General features: G+C 40.6%; 1 protein-coding gene across 1 annotated transcript in view; it reads left to right on the forward strand.

Annotated features, from left to right (window-relative positions):
* Positions 1-21,950, forward strand: part of LOC124803439 (coiled-coil domain-containing protein 170) — a 424,326-nt gene that overhangs the window by 315,343 nt on the left and 87,033 nt on the right. Inside the window, exons 9-11 of the mRNA XM_047264624.1 lie at positions 686-886; positions 1,705-1,848; positions 6,585-6,656. Of these exons, the coding sequence (XP_047120580.1) occupies positions 686-886; positions 1,705-1,848; positions 6,585-6,656 (417 nt within the window). The remainder of the gene's footprint in view (positions 1-685; positions 887-1,704; positions 1,849-6,584; positions 6,657-21,950) is intronic.

A 21,950-nucleotide genomic window follows, 5' to 3' on the forward strand; every position in this document is an offset into this window, starting at 1 on the left:
TGAATGTCCATTGTTTAATTAGTAAATTAATAAGATAGCTACTACTTTGAAAAATTCTGCTGCATCTGCAATTTTATTATATTGCTGCTATTTATCTTTTTCTTTTTTTGTAAAACAAAACTTTTTTTTTCTTCAATATATACTATCTTGTGTTTATAGGAAAATATTACTTGCCACACAGCTTTTTAACAAACACTGCTGCTAGCCATGTAGGTAACAGAACCTGAATCTAGATATTCAGATAATTTGTAGAAAGAGTGACTAATGACAACAAATGGGAATTTTTTGGACCAACCAGAACTGCCTTTCAGAGATGAATTCTACACATCTGGAAAATATTGCACAAATTCCATTGACTTGAAGGAGCACTATTTCACAAATTAAATAAGTGCATTACTGACAATAACAAAAATTGCTGTCAGGCCATGAACATTTCACTTTTTTCTCATAGACCTGAACATATGTTTTTTTCTTCTTTTTCTTTTTCTTTCCCTCACTTCCCACCCCCACTTATATGATCTCTTCTGTAAATTTGATTATCACAGTTCTCATTTTGATCTCTCTCTCTCTCTCTCTCTCTCTCTCTCTCTCTCTCTCTCTCTCTCTCTCTCTCTCTCTCTCTCTCTCTTTCAGTGTCTCCCCTCTTATACATAATTCTTTGGTACACACTACATCTTTGTTCCAGGAACTGGAAGAACTTCGAGACAAAGTGGCAAGCCTTACACAGCAACTGAATAGACAGATAGAACAAAACGAACAAGCAAATGCTCGGATACGTCTTCTGCAGGATGAGAAAGCTGTTGTAGAGTCTCGACTTAATAAGACAGAGAGTGATCTGTCAATGGCTGAAGTGACAAAGGATGGACTACGCCGTGATAAGAATACGGTATATTATAACAGTTGCATGGTCTTTTGGGTTCAACTTGAGTAGTATGAAATGTGAACAGAATCTTACAGGCTTAACTCATGTAATTACTAGAAAATCATGTCATGCACTGTTAAGGAACTTTTACCTGCAAATTAAACTTAAGAGATATTAACTTATAAGCTCAGCACTATTTTTGTCTCTCCTGATTAACATTTGTTATAATCTTTTCCTTGCATGGACATGCCCAGAAAGTAACAAAATTAGAACTGTTTTTCATTTGTTATTTACTTTTGTTAGCATTATTTTTCTCACCTTTAATATGTTCTGTAAGAACATTTCCCCACATACCCTTCACAACTCTCTACTTCTTGCATTTCTGTTCTAATATTGTAATTTCCATTTTTCTTATCTTTGACATGTCTATTACTGTCTCCATTCCATCCAAAATGTCACGTTTTTAAATATCATCTACTGCACTCTGCTACTAACTTACATCTTGTTTCATGCTGAGCCTTGTCCTTATCCTGTTTTGTCAGTGTTTTTCCATCATCACTGTGGTATCTTTCCCTTTGCATATTTTTGCTTCTTTCTCCTGAAGAAAGAGCATTTGTCATTGAAGGTATGAAATTAATACCTCATATTAAGATGGACCTTGATCTGCTACGACATTTGGGATGGTAAAGTAGATGTTTTGCCCTTTTTCATACAACAAAATAAATACATAAACCATAAATGCTGAGTAAAACTGAAGGGAGATTTCTAAAATGAGTGGAATGGTTTAAATGACACGCATGTACTGTTATATGAGACAAGCTGAATAACAATGTTCCTTCCAGTTCATGTCATTCCTAGAAAGACTGGCACGTGTCCTCAGTGTGGATGAAATATCAAAGGATGTTGGTGTCGATTTGATAACTGACTCTTTATTGGCAAGGGCAGAACAACTAGCACGATTAGAAAACGAGAAGATAATAGACAAGGTAAGATTCACATTTATCTACTTGATATGTGTGTTTAAATTTTTTTCTTAGAATGTTATGACAAAGTTAAAAGAAAGCTACTGATGGCCATACCCAAATATTTCCTTTCATTGAAAGTTGTAAAAGATTCCATTGTTAAAATATCTTACACAATAGAGAGTTTATGTGTCAATTAAGCACCAATAGAGTAAGTAAATATCTGTTAAAAATCACATGAATTGGTATAGATTGCTACTCACCACATAGAGGAGGTGTTCATCAGCAGACAAGCACATTTAAAATTAGACTGTTGGGTAAGCCCTCAGACTAATACCATAGATACACACATCTGGTGAAGGATCTAATCCAATAGCTTATCCAACAGTCTACTTTTAAATATGCATGTTTGTTGTTCATTGCTTCCTCTATGTGGTGAGCAGCAGTCTATTTTAATCCATATTATTATTCAGTCCTGGATTTCCCATTGTTTGTTAAGAGTTATCTTTAACAATGGAAAGTCCAGTAGCAATTGCAATAATGTAGGAAAAGACAGATTGCTACTTGTCATAAAGATGACATGTTAAGTTGCAGACAGGCACAATTGAAAGACACTTACACATAAACTTTCAGCCATGGTTTTCATCCGAAAAAGAGAAATATGCACCATTCATTCACACAAGCAAGCACACCTCACACACACACATGACTGCCAATTCCAGCAGCTCAGACCAGAATCTGCAGCTATCACACGGAATGGAAGCAGCAGTCTGTAGGCGGTAGGGAAGGGGAAGGGACTGCAGTGTACTGATGGGAGGGAGAGAGGAGCACTGTCTGGTGGAGTGTGCAGGAACTAGAATGCCAACAGGCACAGCATCGGGAAGTTGTGGAGCAGGGACGTGAGAAAAATGGAACGAAAAAGGAGAGGAGAGGAGTGGAGAAATATGGGCAGGAACATTGGCAGAGGGCAGCAAACAAAGAGGTTGGGAAACAAGAATGGGGAGATAGTGATAGGACAGAGGGGGTGGAAACTGTTGGGTGAGGGATGTGGCGACAGTATATTACCGTAGGTTGTGGTCAGGACAATTATGAGAGTGGAGTATGTGTTCCATGAACCAATTCATTGATGATATCTTCGCGATGTGGACTCGGGGCCAAGACACCCTATCTTCATTCCTTCATAAGCTCAATGCCTTCTCTCCCACCCACTTCACCTGTTCTTCCTCAATGCACGGTGCTGCCTTCCTAGACATTGACCTCCTCCTCCGTGGTAGCTCCATCTGCACCTCTGTTCACATTAAACCAACCAAACGCCAAGAGTACCAGCATTTTGTCAGTTTTCATAGAAAGAGCGGATGGTGCTCTAACAGAAGAACCACAGGAGGTTTTGAACAGATGGCAAGAATATATTGAATGTCTGTATAAGGGGGATGAAATGCAAAGTGAAATTAAGGTTGAAGAGGAGCAATATGTGCCGGAAGATGGAAAGGGATTTACCATCTTGGAAGGAGAAGTAGAATAGGTGCTGAAGGAGACGAAGAATAGGAAGGCATGTGGAATAGATGATTTTCCAGCAGAACTGTTGAAGAGTCTGGGAAACAAGGTATGACAAAGGGGAATGGCCTGAGGACTTCGCTGTAACAGTTATGATACCAATAGAGAAAAAGAGAAACTAAAAAAATGTGAAGAGCACCAGACCATCAGTCTAATTTCTCGTGCAGCTAAAGTCTTGCTGAGAGTGTTGAATAGAAGGTTGTATGGCAAGCTGGATAGAGGGATTGCAGAGGAGCAGTTAGGATTTAGAAGAGGAAAAGGAACAAGAGATGCTATTGGCCTGCTGAGAACTATAGGGAAAAGATATATGAAAAAGGGTAGAGAAATCTTTGCTGTTTTTGTAGATTTAGAAAAGGCTTTTGACAGAGTTCAGTGGAACAAGCTGATGGATATCTTGAAGAGTAAAGGAGTAGATTGGAAAGAGAGGCGACTGATACAGAATCTATATTTACACCAGAAAGTAAGGATAAGGACTGGAAATGAAATGTCAGAAGGAAGCAACATTGGACAAGGTGTTAGACAAGGTTGTTGCCTTTCCCCACTGTTGTTTAACATATACCTTGAAGAGATTGTTGCGATAAGCTTAGATGGGAAAAGAGGAATATGTATTGGTGGAAAGAGAATAGAACGTATAAGATTTGCTGATGACATGGTATTAGTGGCAGAAAGTGAGTGGACAGTGAATAACATGCTCAAAGATCTGAATGAAGCTTGTGTGGAATATGGGATGCAAATAAACACAGCAAAAACAAAGAGTATGGTCATCAGTACAAGACGCAGACTGTCCAATATTAAAATAGGACAATCTACCATTAGCCAATTAAGTGAATTTAAATATCTTGGAAGCACAATAACTGAAGACTTGAGATGTCACTAGGCGGTGAAAACTCGATTTGCCATAGCGAAGGAGGCATTCAACAGAAAGAGGAGACTCTTATGTGGCAAATTAGATAAAGGACTAAGGAAAAGGCTTGGCAAATGTTTTGTCTGGAGTGTAGCACTATATGAGGCAGAAACATGGACACTGAGATGAGAGGATGAAAAAAGGTTAGGAGCATTTGAGATGTGGATGTGGAGGAGAATGGAGAGAATAAGCTGGATGGAAAGAGTGAGTAATGAAAGAGTATTGGAAAGAGTTGGTGAGAGAAGATGTCTGCTGAAGGTTGTAAGAGAAAGGAAAAAGAACTGGTTGGGACATTCACTGAGAAGGGAGTGCTTGCTAGTAAATGCTTTGGAAGGATTGGTTTGTGGGAGACGACTGAGAGGTAGAAGGAGATACAAGATGATAGATGACATAAAGGGAAGAGGAAATTATGCAGACCTGAAGAGGATGGCAGAAGACCGGACAGCCTGGAGAACTACCATGTGAAAACCTGCCTTTAGGCAGAACACTGATGATGATGATGATGATCCCTTTCACAAAAAAATGCTTCCCACACAGCCTGGCCAATTGGGGATGGTGCATCTGCAGTGACAAGAGTTCCCTTATCCAGTATGCTGACGGTCTCACCAAGGCCTTCACAGGCAGGCACTATCCCCCAGACCTAGTCTGCAAATAGATCTCTCATCCCATTTCTCCTCGCACCCCACCAATCCTCCACCGCCTACCAAGTACCAGCCACAAAGGAGTGTCCCTTTCATCACCCAGTACCAGCCTGGACTGGAACAACATTCTTCACCAGGGCTTTGATTACCTATCATTATGCCCTGAAATGAGGGACATCCTACCTGAGATCCTTCCCACCCCTCCTAACATGGTGTTCCATCACGCACCCAATCTCCACAGCATTCTAGTCCATCCCCATGCCACTTTAAATTCCAACCCCTTGTCACAAAGATCATACTACCATCCAGCTGTCCACCATGACAAATGGCGATTGCCAAACTGTGGCCAAGAGCAAAGCAGCTGACCATAATATGCTTGATTTCAATGGCTGCTTCACTACCCAAGCCATCTTGATCCTCCCCTCCACTGCCAGCTTTTCTGAACTGTGCAGATGAGAGTTATCCTTACAACACTTTCTCCGATTCTGTAACTATCCCGGCCTCAAGCTGCGGTAACATAGTGTCCCCAAACTCAATGGTTTCCACACCCTCTCTCCTATCACTTCCTCCCCTTTCATGGCTCCCACCCTCTTTATTTGCCACCATCTGCCAATGTACCCACCCATCTTTCCCCACTCCTCTTGTTTTTTTATTACATTTTCACCATTTCCCTGCCCCACATCCTCCTGACACTGTGCCTGTTGGCATTCTAGTCCCTGCACGCTCCACCAGACAGCGCTCCTTCTCCCCTCACTCATACACTGCTATCCCTTCCCCTCCCCCTTCCCTTCCCCTTCCTCACCCCCTCCAGATTGTTGCTTCCATCCCATGTGATAGTTGCACTGTGGCCCAAGCTGCTGAAGTTGACAACCAGGTGTGCATGAAGTGTGCTTGCTTGTGTGAATGAATGATGTGTGTTTCTCTTTTTCTGATGAAGGCTGTGGCCAAAAGTTTATGTGTAAGAGTCTTTTAACTATGCCTGTTTGCAACTTAGTTTCTCATCTTGATGGTAAGTTACAATCTATCTTTTCCCACATTGTTAAGAGTTATGTTTAATTTATCATTTCCAAGCGCATAACAACCCATCGATGTAGGTCTTTCAAGTGGTATATTTTCTATGCTTAGCTTTCTTATTGTTACCAGCATCCATTTTCTAAAGGCACGTGAATATGTCTCTTAGAAAGTTAGCAGGTGATTCTGTTAAAAAAATTGTGAACCTCCCTTGCCATTTGGATTTTAGGATCTGAAAAATATGCGTAGAATTTTATGTACTGTATCATTATTTCAGTTGGAATATTTCATACTTAATTTTCTTGTCTATAATATATACTCGTAATACTATTAAGCACTTCAGTGTATTTGTAACTTTTAGTGTAGTTACATTGCTTCTCAATAGCTATATATTTCAGTAATGAGTAATTATCTTTAATTTGCGTGGAAAAGACACTATATTATCCTTTATAATCAAGCAAACAAGTGGAGTTAAAGGATTGTCAAAACTGGAGCACACTAGGGAAAACAAATTGTGGATTTGCACTTAGAGGTTTTACACTCACATCTTTACAGTCTAAGCTTCAATTACCCTCTTTCTCTTTTTACTTTTTGTTCTTATGTTCCTGATTATTTTTCTTCAAACTATATCATCTCTTTTCTTGTATCAGTACTGGTGGCTTTATGGAACGTACCCACGATTGAGGAGGGAATGTTCGTTCCCTGATCTACCACTTCGAGAAGTAAGGCTTCTATCTCAAAGCATTAAGCTTCATGTTGGAACACAAGCACGTAGATTAGAGTCTCACCCTATTCACTATATGTAAAAACACATTCTTAAAAGTTAGAAGACATTGCTTTGAAAATTATGAAAAAAATAGATTGCTATTCACCACAAAGAGGAGACGCTGATCCACAGACAGATGCAGTGACCTGCTAGCAGTTTTTTCATTGTGCCTACCTGTGACTCAGTGTCTCCTCTGTGTGGTGAGCAGTAATCTGCCCTTTTCATAATATTGTTGTTATTCCATCCTGGACTTTCCATTATTTTTTTTTGAAAATTTTTATTTCTATTCTAATTCAAAACTTCTCAAAAAATGCAAATTTAGACCTTTAAAATCCGAGCTCTCTATTAGACATACTCAGATAAAATTTAGCTTCATTGTTACATCTGTTTGTCACTCTCTCATGTATTCTCTTCAGGAAATAATAAATGATGCTCATATGTATAAAATCAATATACTGATAAACGGATCCAAAATCTCAGATGATTGTGCTTTACTTTACTTCTAGGTGTATGTGTCACTTTCTTGACCAACACACAAAACTGCTAACGTATTTAATGGGGTTTCTTTTCCCAATGTTATTGGATAATCTTTTGATATGATGAATCTAAGCTCAATGAAGTATTATGATGCAAAAATGAGCAAAGAAAAATGTTATGTAGATTCTGATAGAAACGTGGAATATTTACACTCAAGTGCTTATGCATTTCTTCTTCAGTGTTATTCATTACGTATAATAAAATTCAGTTTTAAATTAACTTTGGTACGTGTGATCACAGTAGGAGACATAAAAATAATTTCCACAAAATGGTAGAGCATTTGTTTAGGATACAAGGTAGAAATTTCCATTTAGATGCAAAATTCCTCAACAAGACACTCACTCAGGTACTAATAGAGGACAAACAGCAGCTATTTAATGTAACTGAGGAAGCAGCAGCTTACTTTCATAGTAGTGGCTTTCCTTCTAATTTGCTAGGTTAAATTTAGCTAGCGTAAGCACGAATATTAACAAGCAGTACAGATTTGTTTGTTGTTAATGCAATTTACAGGTTAAGTTTCTAAGAGTTGCATCTGTATTCTTAACATGTGTCTTCACTTAATCCACATCACTGAAAGTTCTGTTTTTTGATGGGATCTGCAGAACTGGAGAAATTAATTAATTAGTCACACACATAGGATGGTAAAATGTAAATCTTGATAAATTTAAAACTAAATTAAAACCTGTCATACTACCCACACCTTGAATACTGGGATTATGGATACAAAATCCTATGTTAGCACTCTGGAAAACATAACTAATTTTAAATATGTCACTTTGATACAATGCTGAATTGTTATGCTTCAACTTTATTTATTACACTCACATTTTCAGTTGTGTAGTAGCTGAATAGTGCAATTAGACAACAGCGGGATTTTTAAAAGTAGCGGCTTTACTGCAAATTATGAAAGACACTAAGTTGAAGTCCTTCAAATATATGGCATAGATTATAGCAAGTAGCTTTGACAAAAACTATATGCTTTGATGATAATTAAATCAAGGAAACACACAATGAAATGTACAAGAGGCATTCAACAGTAATGCAACACTTTTTTTCGTCAGCCAGTTCCTGTTGAAACAATGCAGAATTTGCTGTGGGACATCATGAAATATTCCCATCTCTTCCCCTACAGTTTCATGAAATTCCAATAGGTAGTGGTGCTATATGTAGCCTGGCAAATGGCGTCTGTAACAGATGTGCATGCCAAGTAGAGAGCCGTCATTGAGTTTCTTTTGGTGGAATACCAGAGCATCACAGATATTCATAGGTGCTTGTAGAATGTCTACAGAGACATGGCACTGAACAAAAGCACAGTGATTCATTGGGCAAGACTTCTGTAATCATTGCAACAACATCACACAGACCTGTGCATTCCTCTGCGTGCCAGGTGGCCACACACAGCTGCAACTCCTGAAATACTGAAACATGCAGACACTCTCATTTGAAGTGGCTCACAGTCAAACACCTCACTGTTAACTGGATATCTCTGTTGGCAGTTCTAACACAATAGTCCACCTAACACAGTAGTCCACCAGTTGGGGTAGTCAGTGGTGTACGCCTACTGGGAGCCTCGCCGCATAACAGAAGATCATAAAGAGCAATGAAGGACCTTGTGTGCATAAGTGCTTGCACATACAAAGCTGATCATTACAATTTTTGTCAAACATCATCACAGGTGATGAAATGTGTGTTCATCAGTTCAAACCAGAAATAAAACAGTAACCCATGGAGTGGTGCTACACTGCCTCACATCCAAAGAAGACGTTCAAAGCTGCAATATCACCTATTAAAGTCATAGCAATGGTTTTCTGGGCCTCTGAAGGAGTTATTCTGTTTCATGCCCTCCCTCACATTCTCCATGACATTGCAAAGCCTTGCACAAATCTGTACACCCAAGAGAAGCTCACAGAACTTCATTGGACCGTTCTTCCTCAATTTTGAAGTGTATTGTGTTTCCATCAGGAAAATTGAAGAAATGACTTCAGCTTGTTCATCACCACAAAAACACAAACAGACTTCTCCTTCTCCATGACATTACAAGGCCTCGAACAAGTCTGCACATCTGAGAGCAGCTCACAGAACTTCATTGGACTATTCTTCCTCATCCAGCCTACAGCCCAGATCTCACACTTTCCAACCTCCATCCATTTGGCCCAATGAAGGATGCACTCCATGGGAAGCAGTATATGGATGATGGTGAGGTTATTGGTGCAGCAAGACATTGGCTCCAGCGTCGACCAGTAGAGTCATACCATGCAGACATACAGGCCCTCCCATTAAGGTGGCATAAGACAATCACACTGAATGGAGGTTATGTTGAAAAATAGTGTTTTGTAGCCAAAAGAGTGAGGAATAGTATGATGTATTGAAATCCTGAATAAAACCAACCTTCTTTAAGAAAAAAAAATTGCATTGCTTATTGAATGTCCCTTGTAAATGTCTATACAAAGATAGATCATTGCACACTGAATAGTAAAGATGTTAAATACCACACAGACAAATGGAAAATAATGATTACTAATGTGGGGAGGTAGCATGTGTGCACAGTCACAGTGCTGTCCAATGAGTAGTGATTCCCATCCACATATAAAATGATAATTACTTATTGACATGCTCTACGGGACCATTTCATTATAACTGTCCACCTATGGTAATGTACACTATTGTTTGTGAAAACTGAATGGCCATAGAGAATGACAAAGAGATATCCACCTAAACTGGATGTCACACTGTAGCTGGGTGTGTATGATCTTTGTGTCTTTTACATTAGATGACATTTGCATTAGATCAATTACATTAGATTTTCTAGAGACCTCAATGAAAACAAAATTAACTGTTCCAAAATCAATGCAAACAACAGTAATATTTCTGCAGTGATAAATTGTTTCAAAACTAGTGTGCTCTGGACATTAGCAGATAGATAAGGAAATCGATTCTACTTTATTTCACTAATTGTTATGCTTTACTCATTCAGTCTGTTGATGTACAGCCAGCTGGGGTGGCCGAGCGGTTCTAGGTGCTACAGTCATGCCTTGGGCATGGATGTGTGTGATGTCCTTAGGTTAGTTAGGTTTAAGTAGTTCTAAGTTCTAGTTGACTGATGACCTCAGAAGTTAAGTCTCGTAATGCTCAGAGCCATTTGAACATTTTTTTGATATACACAACAGTGTCATGAGATGAAGTAGAAATCAAAAAATTGTGTGCTTTAATATTATGACGAGGAAAGTTGCCACTCACCATATATTTGTGACAGTCTTTTTGTTGTACCTATCAGCGACTCAGCATCTCCACTATATGGTGAGTGGCAACTTTCCTTTTCATAATATCATTACATTCCACCCTGGATTTTCCATGGATTAAAATTATGTGATTTATTAGCCAAACCTTTTGAACAAATTTGATGCAATTTGCTCAGACATGCCACTACTGATGACAAAGATTATGAAAGAACTAAGAAAGAACTCATTACACATAAACTGATATTAAATGTGTACTTCACTCAATAGATCATTATATACAGAAATTTCAGGAAGATTATCTGCATTTGTGGGTTACTACATGTGATTTGTTCTGACAACAGAGATACATGTAAATGAGGGTGACCTGGTAAAGATAGCTTCAGCAACGAGACATAATGGTGCTGGCCTTGTGTCTGTTCTGAGGCTCCATGAATAGCCTCTTTTAAACTCTTCTATTAGGAGAGTTAATTTAGAGATGGAACATCTTCTTGGATCAGGTATCTTATCAGTAGGTGCAACTGTACTAGGCACGGCCTATACCTCAACAGGAAAGGGAAGGGAAAACTGTCTGGGTTAATAGCAAATAACTTAAGGAGGGGGGGACTCTATCACATGTGGTAAAGTGCCAGTAGTTACAAGTAACTGAATAACAGTTTTTTTTTTAGGCCAGGGAGGGCAGAAAGAAAAGATGTTCAGAGGCAGGTTGAAAATGACATTCGCATTGATAAAACCCGCATCCAGAAAGCAAATTTTAATGAGCATAATTCATGCAAACAGCCCCTAACTGAAACTGGAGGTATTCAAAAACTGACAGAAAAATTAGTTCATAGAGTTGTAATGCAGCCAGTGCACCAAATCAGCTATCCATATTGCACCAGAATATCCAAGGACTGAGGGGTAATGTTAATGAGTTGCTTATTTGTGTTGAAGATTTAGAGTTGAGCAAACCAGTTGATATAATCTGCCTCTCTGAACATGATGTGACTGCTGGTATAGATTGTTAAATGTTACTAGATTCAAGTTAGCTGCTTACTTCTGTAGAGAAAATATGGAGAAAGGAGGAGCTGCCACATTTGCCAGAAACTGTTTTAATTTCAAGAGTATTGGTATTAATAAATTTTGCTTGGAGCTGCACTGAGAAGCTTATGCAACAGAAGTAGTATTTCATAATAAGTCCTTTATAATAGTAAGTATACAGAGAATATAATAAAGGGAAACATTCCACGTGGGAAAAATATATCTAAAAACAAAGATGATGTGACTTACCAAACGAAAGTGCTGGCAGGTCGATAGACACACAAACAAACAAAAACATACACACAAAATTCAAGCTTTCGCAACAAACGGTTGCTTCATCAGGAAAGAGGGAAGGAGAGGGAAAGACGAAAGGATGTGGGTTTTAAGGGAGAGGGGAAGGAGTCATTCCAATCCCGGGAGCGGAAAGACTTACCTTGGGGGAAAAAAGGACAGGTATACACTTGCACACACACACACACATATCCATCCGCACATACACAGACTCAAGCAGACATTTGTAAAGGCAAAGAGTTTGGGCAGAGATGTCAGTTGAGGCGGAAGTACAGAGGCAAAGATGTTGTTGAAAGACAGGTGAGGTATGAGCGGCGGCAAATTGAAGTTAGCGGAGATTTAGGCCTGGTGGATAACGAGAAGAGAAGATATACTGAAGGGCAAGTTCCCATCTCCACAGTTCTGATAGGTTGGTGTTAGTGGGAAGTATCCAGATAACCCGGACGGTGTAACACTGTGCCAAGATGTGCTGGCCGTGCACCAAGGCATGTTTAACCACAGGGTGATCCTCATTACCAACAAACACTGTCTGCCTGTGTCCATTCATGCGAATGGACAGTTTGTTGCTGGTCATTCCCACATAGAAAGCTTCACAGTGTAGGCAGGTCAGTTGGTAAATCACGTGGGTGCTTTCACACGTGGCTCTGCCTTTGATCGTGTGCACCTTCCGGGTTACTGGGGAAGCTGTGTTGTTCCACCTCACAGTAAGAAACAAGGAAATAGTAGTTGCTGGTGATTTTAATGTGGATTCATTGAAAAGCTCTGTCAGTGAACAATTACTGCAATCAATAACCCTGTCATTCACTTTAATTCCTACTGTGAACTATGCAACTAGGGTATTCAAATGCTCTGAGACTTCTATTGACAATATCTTTTTAGACAAATCTAGGGAAAAAACCTCATACCACAAAACCAACAGTATGTGGGCTATCTGATCATGACATGCAGCATCTTATATTAAATTTGAAACTTATCAGGATATTTTAGGAGATTACTCAAAGACATGAACTGGATAGATGTTTACATTACTTCTGATTCAACTAGAAAATACAAAGAATTCATTAATAAAGTTTCTTCATTTTTTGAATATTGTTTTCCCCTACAGATAACACAGATCAGACAGGAGTTTAAAAATAAATCATGGATTACACAAGGAATAAAGATATCATGTGAAACAAAAAGGAGACTGTATCTACTATCTAGGAATAGCTCTGATGTTAGCATTGTAATGCATTAGAAAGAATACTGCAAAATATTGAAGCAAGTAATCCAGAAATGTAAGCAACTTTAAATAGCTCTAAAAATAAATGAGACATTGGTAACAAGTGGATGTAGATTGGCAAACCACATAAACAAATATTTTGAGTCTGTTACTGAGAGCTTAGCTTTAACAGGTTCAGTCAACAGTGCAATGCAATATCTGAGCCCAGTCTTTACAAATAACTTCAGTAAAATGGAAATGACACATCTCCCAAAGATATAGCATTCATCATAAAATTCTTAAAATCAAAATATTCTAGTGGTTATGATATCAACGAAGTTAATCTAAGAGTGCTCATGTGAGTCGAGTTCTACTGCAAATTATTTAGCAATCAACCTCTTATCAACAGAACATTTCCAGACTGGCTAAGATATGCTGAAGTTAAGCCTCTTTACAAGAAGGCAGATAAAGAGATACTGTCAAACTATCAACCCATTTCACTTTGGCCAGATATTTCAAAAATATTTGAAAAGTAGTGTTCATGTATCTTCTTAAGCATCTGACTGCAAATAAAATATTGTCCAAGTCATAGTTTGGATTCCTTAATGGTTCCAATACAGAGAAGGTTATTTACATGTACAGTGAGAATGTAACTAATCAATTAGATAACAAATTAGAGACTACTGGGGTTTTCTGTGACCTGTCAAAAGCCTTTGAAGGTGTGAATCACAGCATTCTCTTAAGTAAATTATAATGTTATGGTGTTGCTGACAATGCTGGGAAATGGTTCAAGTCTTACCTAACTAACAGGAAACAAAGGGTGTCATTGTGAAATACTTGTGGATTAAGCAATCGGTCTTCATTGGATTTGGGGTCCATTGCTTCTTCTTATGTGCATTAATGACCTCATGTCAATTACATCACCAGTTGCTAAGTTTGTTTTGTTTGCAGATGATAACAAACATTGCAGTAAATAGCAAATACGTGCAGATTTAGAAAGGGCAGTTAATCAAATATTCACTGACATTAATAAACGGTTCAAAGCTAATTCACTGTCATTAAACTTTGAAAAGATCCACTAAATGCAGTGCAGAACCTGTAAGAGATTTCCTTCCAACACGTGTATAACATATGAAGACATGCAGATGGAAGAGGTTGACAGTGTTAAATTTGTGGGATTACAACTCAATAATAAATTCAGTTAGGAAGGACATACCGCAGAACTGCTGAACCATCTAAATAAATCCATATATGCAGTGTGAATGATGTCACATGTAAGAGATATAAATATAGAAAAACTTGCATACTTCACATGCTTTCATTGTATTATGTTATATGTGATCATATTATGGGGTAACCCATAAAACTGACCAAAAGTTTTTAGAGGGCAAAAGTATGTAATAAGATTCATTTGTGGTTTAAATTCAAGAACATCATGTATAAACCTGTTCAAGGAACTGGTTATTCTAACCACTGCTTCTCAGTGTATTTATTCCTTAATGAAATTTGTTGGAAGTAATACGTCTCTATTTTCAGCCAATAGCTCAATACATAGTACTAATATTAGGAATAAGAACAATCTACTCTTTAAATCACTTGCCTTGGTCCAAATTGGGGTCCAATATTCAAGAAACACATTTTCAATAATTGACAGCTACCATTAAAAACTTGGCTTCAGATGAACCACTGTTTAAACAGAGTTTGAAAGACTGTTTGATAGGCAACTCCTTCTATTCTATAGATGAATATCCTAACAAGGACTGTTAGGCTAGCTTAAGTGAAAATGACTGTTAGATTTCAGTTCTGACAGCACTTGGTCACAACAGTCCAGATGAGGTATTTTGTGTATGATGACTTTATTAAAAATGCATAACTATGTTTTATTCTGACAGTATTAATGCTTTGGATATTAGGAGTTCCAGTTTACTGTATTCACATGTTTGTGTTTTTATGTTGTACTTTTTGACATGTTCCATACCCATGAGAATCATCTCATTTTTGGGTGTATGGAATGAAAACTGAATCTGATCTAATCTGACAGATCATGGATTTCAGAAATAGAATTGAAAATGATTGCCAATTTCCTGATGTATATACACAGTAAAGGTACAAAGTGCATGAAACATTTCTGAACCACTAAATTTTTTGTTACTATTTGCAAGAGCAAAGCCACAAGAGAGATTCTGAAATTTGTAGCTTATGCAAGGGAATGAATTATTCTGTTACTGCAGTGTGCTGATCTGATAGTTCCCTACATCAGACACAATTATAGTCAATTATTTAAAATGTTCTTCTTCTTCTTCTTCTTCTTCTTCTTCTTCTTCTTCTGCTTTGTTAGGACCCTTCAGGATCACATGTGGCTTGTTTTGCACATCTTCTTTCTTCCCAATACCTCTTCATTCTTTAACTTCTTCTGCTTCTTTCTTCTTCTGTTAAGACAACTTTGATTTTGGTATCCAGCCACCCGTGACCATCCATCAACCCTCTATACTTCTCCCTGTCCTGTACTACTGCCTGCAGATTCCTTTCTTTTATTCCTGCAGCCTTCCAGTCATCTCTGACTTCCTTCACCCAGTTGTTTCCCGTATGACATGTTACATTCCATATCTTCTTAGTCAACCTCTCCTCATCCATCCTCATGATGTGCCCAACAAATCATAACCTCCTCTTCCGTAACTTGCTCGATACATGTTCAATATTTTCATTCAGTTCCTGTCATGTCCTGTGTACCCAGATATCCCCATGTTTCTTTGGTGTCCCACATGTCTCTCAAAATTTTCCACTCCTCCTTCTCCAACTGTATACAAGCTCTCTTGCTGAGTGTAATCATTTCTGGTGCATACAGAGCAGCATTTCTTACAGTTGCTGTGCAATGTCGCAACATGACATTCCTGACATATTTTTCTTGCCATATGTTGTTTTCACTGCATACCAAAGCTTCTGCAAAAGCTGTGCCCTGTCTACTGTGTTACTGTTGTTCTGTATGCCACCAGTTATCTTCTCCGCCAACCACTTGGTAATCAATCTTCTGGTCAGACTCAGTGTTCAATGTCTTGATCTTCTTATATGCAATCTTCGGTCTGACCTTTTCTGCTGTTTTGTCTAGATTTTTCAGTGCTGTCTTTGCCTCTTCTTCTGTCTCATTTAAGAGTACCATGTCATCTGCGAATGCCAGGCAGTCCACTGTTGCATTATTTTTGACCTTGTACCCTAGTTGCAGACCTTTGATCTTCATGTTACTATTTAGTTGTCTCCACTGTCTCACTACTTCGTCCAAAACCAGGTTAAAGAAAATTGGTGACAGTCCATCCCCTTGCCAGACTCCTGTTTTTATTTCAAAGCTGTCTGACAGTGTACTGCCATGTCAGATCCTGGCAGTAGTGTCACTAAACATTTCCTTTATTGTTGCATGTGTTGTAGTGTCCAGTCCTCTATCTTCTAACACATCAAGCAGAGTACTTCTGTCAACTGAATTGTAGGCCTTTTGGAAGTCCACAGATGTCACTATTGTCTTGTTTCCTTTCCTGTGTCTGTGTTATGTTATCCTTTTTATTCCAAATATCTATTCTGTGCAGTTTCTCCCTTTTTTAAAGCCACACTGGTATTCTCCTATTGTCGGCCCCAGTTGTTCTTCAACTCCGTTCAGTAAGATTCTCAACAAAACCTTGTACCCTATGTTTAAGAGAGAGAGGTCCCTGTAGTTATCCAGTACTTTCTTGTCCCCTTTCTTGTGTAGTGGTATTATAATGGCTTCTTTCCAGTCTATGGGTATTTTCTTATTTCTCCAGATATCCATTATTATATTGTACATACTTCTTTCCATTTCAGGCCCACCCCACTTGATCTCTTCAGCACAGATGCCATCATTGCCTGATACCTTGTTGTTTTTGAGATTTTTAAATGCCTCTGCTACTTCTGCCCTGGTGGGTGCGTTGTCTAGACTATCCTGACTTTCGTCCCTAAAGCTTAAGTGTGTCCACTTTACTGTCGATGCTTCTGCATTCAGCAAATCTCTAAAATACCTAGCCATTTCCTCGCACATCTCTTTCTCACCAATTTTTATTGTGCCATCTTGTCCAATTATGAAGGGTTCTTTTGCCTCGAAGCCTTTAATTCTGCTCCTCATTTCTCTGAAAAAGACTCATGATTTGTGTTTCTTGAAGGCTGTGTTTGCTTCTTGAAGTTTCTCATTCCATCTACTTCTCTTCATTTCTGATAATTTTGCTAGCAACTTTTCTCGCATTCTGGAAGTTCAACCAGTTTTCATGCTTTTTACAGGATTGCCATTTCATCCATGCTTTCTTCCTGGTCTCAACTGCATTCTCACGTTCATCCGTCCATCACTCATGCTTCCTTTTCTTGTTGTTAGTTTTTAATGGGAAAGAAGTAGATAATCCTTAATTGCATGCAGATCAGTCAAAACATTTTGCCTCACTACAACATGGCAGACAATACAGGTGACAGGACTCTGCAGGCATGTGTAAATTCTATGCTTTGAGACCAGAGTTTTCCATCCAGGTAGTTTAGAGATCACTAGAACACTCAGAATGAATCTAGAGGACATACAGAACTAGCATACCACCAATACATGTTTGAGGCTACAGAGAAGTGGCATGCACATAGATCTTAGCAGCCCACCAAACTGCCTGTTCAACTGACATATTAGGAATATGGTTGGGTGACAGCTTTTACTCACAGTCCCCCCGTAACTACCATTGATTCTTTGTACATTCACAACATAAACTGTGTGGTGGAATATTCCCCAGAAACATACCCAGACCATCTTTCATTTCATGTCATGATATGTAGATGCTATGACTGCAATGTGTCCAGAATTCACAACATATCAAATTCACAAACTCAGAGATCATGTACAATTCTCAAACTTTCTTATTTAGTGTATTGCTATGTATGAGATCAGCGTCATATGATAATTTCATTCAAATAGCTCCTTCTGGTGCTGCAGTGTCCATGGACATTGATATGTGTTTTTAGTCATTCCAGATTCCTGAGGCTTTTCCCTCACAATGGTATTTATGGGGCATAATGTGTAGATGAATGTATGGATTAATTCATAAACAGATACTGATAAAGTATGATGGTATAGTGTACTGGTGCAGTACCCTGGACAGTTTGGCTATACTGCACCACATTCAGCCTTCTGGCAACTGTCTCGTCACAACTTGACCACCGGTAAATAAGCACTTGAGATTCCATGTCCACAGCTGATAAACATAAGCATAGTTACCAGCTGACTTATTGAAAGCACTGCACAACACCACAGCACCGGCATCACTATGGGTGGTACCACAATCACAGACCTATTTCCTATGCCGGTCATGTGTTGGCTGGAAACCATTTGTGCATGCTTCTGCAGGCTATATGCTTAACTAGCCACGCAGCCTACAGACAGCCAATCATTCCACAAGATCCTAAACAGTCTCCTGGACACTAGTCAGCACCAACACAGTCCCGGACATCAGTCATCTCCACGAGCAGCCAAGCCGTCAGCATCGCAGATCACACCTGGAAGGACTTTATCAGCAGCACGCTCCTAAGTTGCCCCAAGAGTTGCCACCTGCCACTAAACACAGCATTATGGGTCCAGCACCATATGCTCCACAAGACACTATCCTGTCAGCAAGTAGATGTTGCTGACCCACCGACCACAGCCTCACTGAGCGCCACATCCTGTAACCCACTAGCCATCATCAGGTGCAGCCATTGCTTACCACTGACCGCGGCCTCGTGGGACTTGGCATTTGTGAATGCCATGAGACATTTTATAGTTCAGTGATCAGCTGCTGCAAATGTTTTGTAGGCAGACTGTGGATTTCTATACCATTCCGGTGTCTGGTCATGCACCTGTGGAGACGCCAGACCACTTCAGTACCTCTAGCTCCAGCTCTCCTGCACCACCATTGCACTCACTTCTGGCCAGCCTGGTGCTGACCTGCACACCACCGGTTGGCATTGTGCAGGCCTGAGCTTTGCCGCTCGCTGGCCTCCCCGCTGGTGCCCTGCACATTTTCAGCCCACAACCACCGACTCACACATTGCCTGGTGCAATCCAATGACCTATCCGCTACTGGCCCCCGCACCCCAAGCCCGCGTGTTGCTGGCCCAGAGGCCTCTTCCACTTCCTGCACTGTGGCCCCATCGGTTCCTATACTGTGAGCGCTGACAATTCTTGCTCAGTGAATGCTGCTAGCTTCCACTCTGGCACCACTGACCCTTCCGAAGCCGGTCGGCTCATGTACGACCAGCCATTCTGGCACTGACTCAATCTGCTGCCACCAGCACCCACACTCCTGGCCTTCATGATGCCGATACTAACCCACCACCACCATCTCTTCTGGTGCCACGTACTCTGGCATCTCCTGCTCTCACTGATGACCATTCCAACACTGGCTTCATTGTCAACCAGTCCTCCTCTATTCACTGAGATCCTCATACTGTCAGCCTTTCCTTTGGCCTCCCTCATTCTTTTGCTGTTTCCCATCTCTTGCGGCAGTCTTTGCTCTCATCCTGCACAGTGCTGCACTTTCTTTTTCTTCCTCCACATGCTCCCCAGCACACCAGTGCAATCTGCCTCTTCCCAAAATGCACTGGTACCCTCCTGCATGTTCCAACATGCTCCAATGCACACTATCAGTGTAGTCCATTGTGCACCAATGCGGACTCACATGCTCACACTCTTGCACACCTCCATCTTCTTCCACACTGCATTCAAATCCAGTTGATCACTATTCCATCTCCCTTTCTCCTGTTTTCCCTTGCATGTCACAGCATTTCTCCAACTTCTTGTCACTCTCTTCCACCATTCTCGAGCTCTTTTCCATTTCATAGGCCCTGTGCATGCTCGTACAGCAAACTCTTCTTTCTGATCCATTTCAAGTGTTCCAAGTGCGCACCAGCCCCTATTACGGTACACTTCTTGGATCTCTCACTGACAACTGACTCCCGGCTATCCACCTCACTCAACCACCTCGCGTTGCCACCCTGGCATCTGCCATGGATCAGGTCACACTCCCTTCAGCTGTCAATGCCAGGCACCCTGGGAGCACAGTTGTCATCAGAGGCACACTCCCAGCAACACCACGTCCCATCTGCTATCCAATGGGTGCCCTCCTCTAACCGCCCCCTCAGGGGCTCAGTATTGGTTTGCTAAGTACGGACTTGGTGACTGTGGTGTTCCTGAGTTGGGGACTGGTAAGCACTGCCACCCCTCTGTCATCATAAGCTCTGGGCATGCTTTAGTGACCACCATGTGGCACAGTGGTGGAATATTGTGTGTTTTGGAGTGCAGGAGTCTTGGCTGGACCACCTGTGCTGTGGGGAAGGTGTGCTACACATTGATGAGGTGAGTGGCTGTTGAGTAAAACAGTCTCTGGCGATCAACCTCTGGGGCACCTGCTACCCCCCCCCCCCCCAGTTGTATAAGGCTTGCTCAGGCATGTAGGCCTCTCTCTGGGTCAACAGTTGTTTCCCTAGCATCTCATGGGATACCTATGGAACGTCTCTGATGGGACGGGTGTACTGTCAGGATAGTCTAGACAACACACCCACCAAGGCAGAAGTAGCAGAGGCATTTAAAAACCTCAAAAACAACCAAGGTATCAGGCAATTATGGTATCTGTGCTGAAGAGATCAAGTGGGGTGGGCCTAAAATGGAAATAAATATGTACAATATAAAAATGGATATCTGTTACAGAGGAATTTATATAGATATCCCACATATTTGGAAGAATTACAGCTCCTGGTCTAGGAGAAACTGTTCTGCACCTCCTTAGAAGAAACGCATCTTAAAGTCACCGACACACCTGCATTATGTGGTTACCACCCATATAGGAAGGACAGTGCTACTGGAGACAGAGCTAAACATAGAGTGGCTGTTTTCATTGATGACAGATGCCACTCCTCTCCTGCCCATCTTACCATGATTATACAAGCAATTGCTGTGGATTTAGATGCACTGGCGGAACTCTTCTAGGCACTCCCAAGCCCATGTCCACTTGTGGTGTACTTCAGTGCACACAATGTGCTGTGGGTCTCAGCTGCCACTTGTTCCAGGGGTTGGATGATCGAGCAATTCATCTATTCTGAGAATATCTGTCTTCTGAACGTGGATCAGATGACACACTTTTCCACAGCCACAGGCTCTTTCTCAGTCATTGTTCCCCACCTACTGCAGACTCAGTTCAGTGGAAAGTCGCTACAGATTTACATTCCAGTGATTAGTTCCCAGTATGGATTCGTCTGCCGACTAGGACAGTGGGTGATACACCATGCAGATGAATGATACAAAGGGCAAATTGGTTGCAGTACAGTTGACAGGCTATTTTTGAACATAAGGATAGTGCAGAGGAGATGGTGCCCATATCACTTTTGAGATCCAACAGGCTGCCGCAGAGTCCAATCCCTCGGTCTAGTAACCACCTCAACGACGGCCTATACCTTTGTGGAATGACAACTGTCAATTGGCTATCAGGGCCAGATGAACAGCTCTGCAGACCTTCAAACACTGCCCAACTACAGAAAACCTTCATGCCTTCATATCTGCAAGAGCACATGCGAGAAAAGTGATAAAAGAATGGAAGAGGGTTTCCTGGAAGGAATTCACGACTTCCATCAATCAGTCCACTTTCACTGCGCAAGTATGGGACTCAACACGATGCATTACTGCCAAAGGTAGCACATGTCCCCTTACAGCATTGTCAAATAATGGGGTCATGGTGTACACACTGAAAGACATGGCTCAGGTTTTAGCTGAACACATCTTTACAGTCACTACGTCATCCAGACAAGCTCCTGCTTTTCAGCTGTTCCATAAGACTGAGGAGATGAGGAAGCTCAATTTCTTCTCGCATAATGAGGAAGTCTACAACATTCTGTTCTGCATGTGGGAACTGGTATCAGCTTTGTCTGCAGCCAGAGACACTGCTCCAGGACCTCATGAGATCCA

This window comes from Schistocerca piceifrons, chromosome 6, assembly GCF_021461385.2.
Source record: "Schistocerca piceifrons isolate TAMUIC-IGC-003096 chromosome 6, iqSchPice1.1, whole genome shotgun sequence".
NCBI lineage: Eukaryota > Metazoa > Arthropoda > Insecta > Orthoptera > Acrididae > Schistocerca > Schistocerca piceifrons.